The 8,162-nt window shown below is 67.1% G+C and overlaps 1 protein-coding gene across 1 annotated transcript; it reads left to right on the top strand.

The window, feature by feature from the left end:
* The first annotated feature begins 6,247 nt into the window (after positions 1 to 6,247).
* On the top strand, positions 6,248 to 7,687 carry DIO3 (iodothyronine deiodinase 3). The gene has a single exon (XM_016212212.2). The coding sequence runs from the start codon at positions 6,248 to 6,250 to the stop codon at positions 7,160 to 7,162; it is 915 nt and encodes a 304-aa protein (XP_016067698.1). The 3' UTR covers positions 7,163 to 7,687.
* Positions 7,688 to 8,162: the final 475 nt, after the last annotated feature.

Raw genomic sequence — 8,162 nt, 5'->3', positions numbered from 1 at the left:
GAGCCACAGGGAAGGCCCAGAGCGCTGTCTCCGTGAGCGCACCTGCCCCTCCCAGCACCCTGCCAGATGACCTGGCTGACCCCCTCTGGGTGCCCAGGACCCCTCTGGGAGCTCATATGGACCAGGGTTGGAGAGGGGGGCCGTGGCAAAAGGACCGATGATTCAGGAGGACGCTCCTGCCCTCGAGCAGCCCAGGGCTGCAGGAAAGCCTCAGCAGCAGCCCACCCGGTCACCTCTTCACAGGCCTGGGTCCTCTGAGAGTCCCTGTCCTTCTGAGCTCTCTCCTGACAGCCACGAGCCTCCTCTCATTTAACTCACACATAGCCTGGAGGTCACGGCTGTGCTGTGTCCCCAGTGGGACGTGGGCCCTTTTTCTTCTCACTGTGGTACCTCCTGGTGGCCCACGGCTTCCTCCAGGGAGCAGAAAGTGGAGCATCACTGCGTGTAAAGAAGGAGACACACCTACGTGCACACCTGGCGTGGCCCTGCATCGCGTAGTGAACACACGCTCACGATGCCGTGCTCGCCTCTCAGCTGAGGAATTGGAAGCTCAGAGAAACAAAGGGGCTTGGAGTGCCTGTCTGCCCGCTGGTTGTACCCCACCTTTTCCCAGAGAGGGTAGGAGATGGACAGGACAGATTGCCCTAAAGGTGGCCCTCCAGCCAGCCCCAGGGTTCAGAGAAGGGTCCGTCCTGCACACACATGGCTCAGCACCCCAACGCCCCGTGTGTCCCGGGCAGCCTCCCATCCAGGGCCTTGGGGAGGCACAGCCCATCCCAGAGGGGCCTGCCTGGGCACCAGGAGCCCTGGTGGATGCTCCATGTGTCTGCACTCAGGGCAGGAACCCGTCAGAACCCAGGCTGGGTCTGAGGAGTGGGAGCAGTCCACGTAGTGAAGACCCCAGAGCTGCGGCAGGAATGGGCAGGGGAATGATGGTGTTGGAAGCCATGAAACCAGGAGGCCAGGGCGCCTTCCATCCTCACGTGGGGTCTCACCAGCCCCACAGCAGCACAGAGGGGCAGGGCAGAGCCTACAGGACTTCCTAGAACCCTCTGGAGCTTGGAGACAGCACAGGGAAGGCATTGGAAAGCACAATGCAGAAGAGGCCAGGGGAAGGGATGGGACATGCCCAGGTCACATGGCAGGTTCCCAGGGTATCACCTCCCAGGCCGGCTCTTCCCCTTGGCCGGGAGCCCCAGGCCTCCTCCAGCCCCGAATGCTGCTCAAACACCCTGGCTCCATCCGGGCCCTGAGGCCCCAACAAGCTCTTCTGCCCTGCCTCCCAGGCTCCCCAACCAGCCCAGAGCCCCACTGTCTGCCCCACTCCTGCCTCACACCAGTGGAGGGTGCTGGGCTGGGGCCTGAAGAGGGACTGAGACCTGCTGCCTTGAGAACATTTCTAAGACCAGAGCACTGAGCGCTGAGCCGCCACCGCCCCCTGCAGGGTGTCCACCTGCGCAGAGCCCGGAGAAGTGGAAGTTTGGAAAGAAGAAATCATTCTTGGAGCCAAAGAGAAGTATGCGCACCTGCTGGGCTGGCCAGGCACCCAGGGAGGACCTGCTTACCCAAGACGGGAAACAGAGTGGCCCCGAGGGGACTTCCCATGGCCGCAAGTCTGTAAGAGCTAGCTGGGCCCTGGCTGCCCCCACGCCCTACCTCACTCACTGCTGCCGGTGCGCAAAAGGGCCGAGTGAAATATCTTGAATCGCTCCTGAAACGCGTTTTCAGTAAGTCCACACTGCACTCGTTCACTCATTTCACAAGTTTATTGAGCTTCTCCGGGTGCCAGGTTCAGGGCAGTCGCTGCAGAGGACCCAGCCGGCCAGCAGACACAGAAACCAGCGGTGGCCTGGCCGGCGTGGCTCAGCGGTTGAGCGTCCACCCATGGACCAGGAGACCGCGGTTCAATTCTGGTCAGGGCACAGGCGCGGGTTGTGGGCTCAGTCTCCAGCAGGGGGCGTGCAGGAGGCAGCCCATCAGTGACTCTCTCATCAGTGATGTTTCTATCTCTCCCTCTCCCTTCCTGTCTCTGAAATCAATAAAGACATATTTAAAAAAGGAAGGAAGGAAGGAAGGAAGGAAGGAAGGAAGGAGGGAAGGAGGGAAGGAGGGAAGGAGGGAAGGAGGGAAGGAGGGAAGGAGGGAAGGAAGGAAGGCAGGAGGAAGGAAGGAAGGAAGGAAGGAAGGAAGGAAGGAAGGAAGGAAGGAAGGAAGGAAGGAAGGAAGGAAGGAAGGAAGGAAGGAAGGAAGGAAGGAAAGAAAGAAAGAAAGAAAGAAAGAAAGAAAGAAAGAAAGAAAGAAAGAAAGAAAGAAAGAAAGAAAGAAAGAAAGAAAGAGAGAGAGAGATGGTGAAACCCACCCTGGCTGAGGCTTTGGACTCGGAGGAAGGCTGAAGGCAGGGGGCATGGGGGCCGTGGGGGGCGCGGAGGGAAGCCCAGCTCCCTCTGGGGGACCAGGCGGGCTGGGCCCAGGTGGAGGCGAAGGTGGTGAAGGAGAATGAGAGCCTCCAGGGGAGGGAGAACGGCTGAGGGAACAGCATGTGTGGCGGCTCAGAGGCAGGACAGAGCCTGGGAATGCCCAGAGCATCAAGAGGCCAATGGAGGGAGAGGGCAGGAGAGGGTCAGTGACCAAGAGGGGCTGAAGCCGGGGCAGCCAGGTCGCGACGAGGCAGGGCAAGGGCACAGCCAGCGCACACCTGTAGCTCAGGCCAGTCCACCTCCTCCCAGAAGCCTCAGGAGGCCCTCCTGCCCCAAGGAGTCTCAGCACCAACCTCTCTGGGCACCGGGAGTCCCTCTACCAGGAGGGAGACCATGGCTGCACCCACCGCACACCCATCCACCAAGCCCCCCACGAGGCAATGTGGGGAGGGGTCAGGGTCTGGGCACCCACCAAGCCCTCCCTTTCACAAGGAGATGGCCCCCATGAGGACAGTCTGGAAAGCAGGGAGGCCACCCCAAGCCCAGCACTCCCTTGGCCCCAGCTCCTTGCCAAGTTGCTCCTGGACCCCAAAGGGACCCAGTTCCGCTTGTCCCTCCTCCACTTTCCCCTGCCCGCCCCCTGCTGGAGCCACGAGAGAGCGGTCAGGAGTGGGGGCAGCTGAGCCAGGCCCAGAGCCCTGGGGATCAGCCCCTGCTCCAACACCGGTCCCCAGGGCAAAGCCTGCCAGGCCACTGAGGCCCCGCCTCTGCAAAATGCCTGGTGACCCCCAAGTCCCAGGGAGGTCTTGGCCTTGGGCCAAGACTCTCACTGCTGACCCTTAGGACAGGTGAGGGCAGATGGGCAGCTGGTAGAAAGGGCCAGTTCTAAGGCGAGCTAGGGTGCTGCCCTGGGCTGGGGGCAGGGAGGGGCAGGGGTTGCTTGGGGAGGAAAGAGGGTTTGGGGAGAGGAGAGGGCGGGAGGAGCAGCGGGGAAGGGGGGGGGCGTTAAGCACTGTAGAAAGTCACCAAGCTAAGATCTGTGTCCCAAAGGCCAAAGGCCAGGACCCCCTGGATCTGTCCTCACCTGCGCAAGGGGCTGTGGGAGCCAGGTGGGCCCGAGTGCCTTGTCCAATGTTCTGAAATCCAGGTGTGGGTGGAACCTGTCAGCTCAGGGAGCAAGCGGGTCCCCCAGAGCAGCTGACAGCCCTAGGATGCTGCTCCCCTGAGCCTCCCTGGGGCTGGGGGGTGTGTGCCGGAGGCTGCCCGCCGGGCACAACTGGGCGCACCCACAAAGGGGTCTAGACAGGCCAGTCTTCCATCTGCCCTAGACCACTCCGCCGGCGCACACACCGTGACCACCGCCACCAGGTCCCAGGCGGCACCTGGCCAAGGCCCTCCCAGCGCAAGGTGGCTTTTCATTTTCCGAGGCTAAACGTGGAAAGAGGTGTGCGAGGGGGAGAGGAGAGGGACTGCCCATGGCCCTGCCCAGCTCTTGCGGAGGGGCGGGGCCGGGACACAGGTCCTTGACTGGCACCCTCGGAATCAAGCAATCAGGACTTGAGAGTTTGTCCAACAGAGGGTGGGACTCCTCTTGCCCTTGCCCAGGAGGCAGCAACCCCAAGCCCCCAACCCTCTCCAGGGACTCCTGAGCCGCCTTCCGTCCCTGTACCCCGGCCCCGCCCCCGCCCCCCCAAATAGGAGAGGAAACAAATTTGCTACCGCAGAGGTGCCCCGTGGAAAGGTGAGCACACACGGGACAGCACCCCACCCCCACCCCCACCCCCCACCACCCCCACCCCCACCCCGCTCTGCAGCCCCAGCCGGGTGCGGCTCGGGGAGAGGTCACTAACCTACCTGGAAGCCCCCGGCCAGGGCGGTGAGGGGCCCAGCACCTGCTCTGAGAAGCGGGAGACGAGAGGGGCCCCCTCTGGGGGGGAAGAGCCTGGGCTGTGCAGCCCCCAACGCCCCTGCCCCGGGCCGCGGAGAAACCGCCCGGCGGGAGCAAGGAGACCGGCTGCCTCCCGCGCCGCCCGCCCCCCGCGGCCGCGTCCCGCGGAGCCACGCGCCGAGCCCCGCCGAGCCGGGCAGCCCGCGGGAGGACCTCCGCACCTGCGTCCGCGTCGCCGGTCCCGCTGGAGGCGCGGCGCCCGAGGCTCACTCCTCGGGACCGGTTCCCTCGGCGCCCTCTGGGTCCGGGGCTCCCACCGCGGCCGGGGCGCGCGCGAGGTCTCGGTCCCGGGAAGAAGTTGGGCGGCCGGTCCCGGGTCGGGCGGCGCGCGCGGCGCGGGCGGCGGTGGCCGCGGACTCGGGCTCAGCCGCCGCCACCCCGGACGAGTCCCCCCGCCTGCGAGGACGTCCCGGCGCCTAGACTCCCCAGACGGGGTGCAAATCGCTCGCGACCGGGCGCAAGCAGGACCGAGCCGAAGAGGGACTGGCTCCCGGCTTTGGGGACCACGGGTCAAGGCACGTCCCCTCCCTGCCGCCCCTGAGACCGAGCCGCGGGTCCCGCGCCGGAGCTCTCAGCAGGACCGGGCGGCACGGCCCCCACGGGGTCGGGGGTCGCCCGCACCCCCGAAGCCTCGTTCCCGGTGCAGAGTACGCCCTTTCCGCGCCCGGGCGCCTCCGCGACGAGTCCAGCCGCAGCGCCCGCGGTCCGCGAAGGCGGCTCAGCTCGGGCGCTCCCGTCTCGACGTTCCCGGGGCAGAGAGCAACGTCCGGGGACGCACGGGACGGGTGCGCCCGGCGGCCGGGGTGGCGCCGGCCGAGGCGAGCGGCGAGAGGGGAGCGCTCCGGCGTTCGGGCAACAGCTACCCCTAGTGGGAGAGCCGCCCGGGCCGCCGCCGCCCCGCGCCGGTGCCCCGCGCCCCGCGCCCCGCGCCCGCCGCGCCCCGCGCCCGCCGCGCTCCGGGGTGGGCCGGGCGCAGGGACGGCGCTGCTCTCCCCAGCCCTCCCGTCCGCCGCGCCCGGCGCTCACCCGCCCGCGGGCCCTGCCCTCCGCGCCGCCCGCCGGGCCCCAGGCCGCTGACCCCAGAACAACGGCGCTGGGCACGAGCGGGATGGGACGGGGCGGGCGCGCCTAGGGCGGCGCGCGGCAGCCTCGGGCAACGGCGGGGAGCGCGGAGCGCCGTGTGCGTGGCGGGGCCGTGCGGGGGGCGGCCGTGTGCGAGACGCGAGTGTGAGCGCGCGCGGGAGACGAGCGGGCGAGCGGGCTCCGGCAGGCGAGCGGAGCCCGCGGGCGAACGGGGAAGGCGGCGGGGACCCAAAGTTGCCTCCGCGCGGGGCCGCGTCTCCGGCGGGGCGGGAGCCGGGGCCGGCGGAGCGGCGGCCGCGGACCCGGGCTCCGGCGGCACCTGGGCAGCGGACCCGCACGAGCAGCAGCGGCGGGGGCGGCGTTGGCGGCGGCGGCGCGCGGGAAGCGAACCGAAGCTCCGGCGCGGCTCGGCGAGCGCCGGAGAGCTCGGCTCAGGTGCGCGGCGCGCGGGGCGCGGGCCGGGGCCGGGCGGCGGGACCACAGCCGCGCCCGCGCTCGCGCTCGCCGGAGGACCTCCGCGGCGGACGCCCGGGCCCCCGGTTCCGCTCGCCGTCCCGGGGGGCAGCGCCGGCCGGGGTCCCCCGTCCGGGAGAGCTCGCTCTGCACCCGGGCCCCGCCGGCCGCCCCGCCCTCCCGCCGCCGGCGCCCGCCCCGGGCCCGGGATTTCTGAGGCTGCGGCCGCGCGGCCGGGGCATCCCTCTGGGCTCAAGTTGCAAGGGGGCGGGCCCGGCCGGAGGTGGAGTCTCCCGCCAAGTGAAGCCTCGGCTATAAATCGAGCTCCCTGCACAGCTTCAGCCAGATGCCGGGCCAGGCCGCCCAGCCGTTGTTGGGGGGAGACGACGAGGGGTCCCAGGGGGCTTGGGGGGCCACGGTCACCATGCTCCGCTCCCTGCTGCTTCACGCCCTGAGGCTCTGCGCCCAGACGGCCTCGTGCCTCACGCTCTTCCCGCGCTTCCTCTGCACGGCCTTCATGCTCTGGTTGCTCGACTTCCTGTGCATCCGCAAGCATTTTCTGGGCCGCAGGCGCCGGGGTCAGCCCGAAACTGAAGTCGAGCTCAACAGCGACGGGGAGGAGGTGCCCCCCGACGACCCGCCCATCTGCGTGTCCGACGACAACCGCCTGTGCACCCTGGCGTCGCTGAAGGCGGTGTGGCACGGCCAGAAGTTAGACTTCTTCAAACAAGCCTACGAGGGCGGGCCGGCGCCCAACTCCCAGGTGGTCCTGCCCGACAGCTTCCAGCACCGGCACATCCTCGATTTCGCGCGAGGCAACCGCCCGCTCGTGCTCAATTTCGGCAGCTGCACCTGACCACCGTTCATGGCGCGAATGAGCGCCTTCCGGCGCCTGGTCACCAAGTACCAGCGCGACGTGGACTTCCTCATCATCTACATAGAGGAAGCGCACCCCTCCGACGGCTGGGTCACCACGGACACCCCCTACATCATCCCGCAGCACCGGAGCCTGGAAGACAGGGGCAGTGCCGCGCGGGTCCTGCAGCAGAGTGTGCCGGGCTGCGCCCTGGTCCTGGACACCATGACCAACTCCAGCAGCGCAGCCTACGGCGCCTACTTCGAGCGCCTCTATGTCGTCCAGAGCGGCATCATCCTGTACCAGGGCGGCCGCGGCCCCGACGGCTACCAGGTCTCCGAGCTGCGCGCCTGGCTGGAGAGCTATGACCAGCGGCTGCACAGCGCTCTGTCCGGTCCTTTGTAGGCACCCAAGGGACAGCCGACGGAAGGTGGAGGGCCGTGCCTTCGAGCCTTCGAAGCCCACGTGCCAACGTCCCAAATGAAGTCAGGTTTGGCGAGGACCCAGTGGCACAGCTGTGCTGAGCCACTTCGCAGGCTGGTTCTGCACCCTCGGCCAAGCCACCTGAAGACTCTCCCCCAGCCCCCAGCCCCACTCTGCTTTTGTGACTGTCCCTCGCCTGTACCTGCCTGGCTGGCTCCAAGTCCCCTTCTGAGTGTGGATTCCCGGCAACCCCTTGCCTGTGTGCCCCTGGACTTGTCCCACAGAGGCCCCTGCTGTGTTCTCTTGCACCCCCTCCCCAGAGAAAAGGGCCTGCGCCTTGCGGCCCCCTGCAGAGACTTTGGCTGGGCCCTGCGCCCTGGGCACAGCTGGGTTCCAGCAGTGCTGTGCTGCTAGTCCCAGTTGCCTGGCACCCACACCTGTGGGCTCAGGGAGGGGATGTCCTGCTGCTTTTGTGTCTTTGTCTTGTCCCTGTGGTGAGGGAGGGGCTTTGGGAAGGGGAAGGGTGGGCAGGGTTGTTTCCCCCCCCTTATTTGGGGTGCCCTGGAGCTCCGCTGTTGATGATGAACTGTCTCTAACTGGTTTTGACCATGAGCTGCTTCTGAATTGCAGGGGGCTCACAGCAGCGCCTAAAACCAGCGGGGGGGAAGCGCCCTGGATTTCCATGAGGAAACCATCATAAACTGGGTGGGAGGGAGGTTGGGAACTGTCTCAGGACCAGAGGAGGTAGGCTCAAAAGGTTCCCAGAGCCCCAAGGAGAAGGGAGAGGCTGAGCTCCCAGGAAACGCAGTTTGGGTGTCTGATTCTTGGGGGGGGGTATGGGGAAAGATCTTGGGGACCCCAACTGAGAGGCCTCCATTGTGGGTGGGGAGGTGGGTGGGGGGGCTGATTTGAAGGGCATTTTATGAGTGTTTTGCTGGAAATAGTACCTGTATATAAACTTATTGCATGTTACAATAATAAA

This window comes from Miniopterus natalensis, chromosome 1 (assembly GCF_054644295.1).
Source record: "Miniopterus natalensis isolate mMinNat1 chromosome 1, mMinNat1.hap1, whole genome shotgun sequence".
In the NCBI taxonomy this organism is placed as follows: Eukaryota; Metazoa; Chordata; class Mammalia; order Chiroptera; family Miniopteridae; genus Miniopterus; species Miniopterus natalensis.
This window is presented reverse-complemented; position numbering and strand designations above follow the sequence as displayed.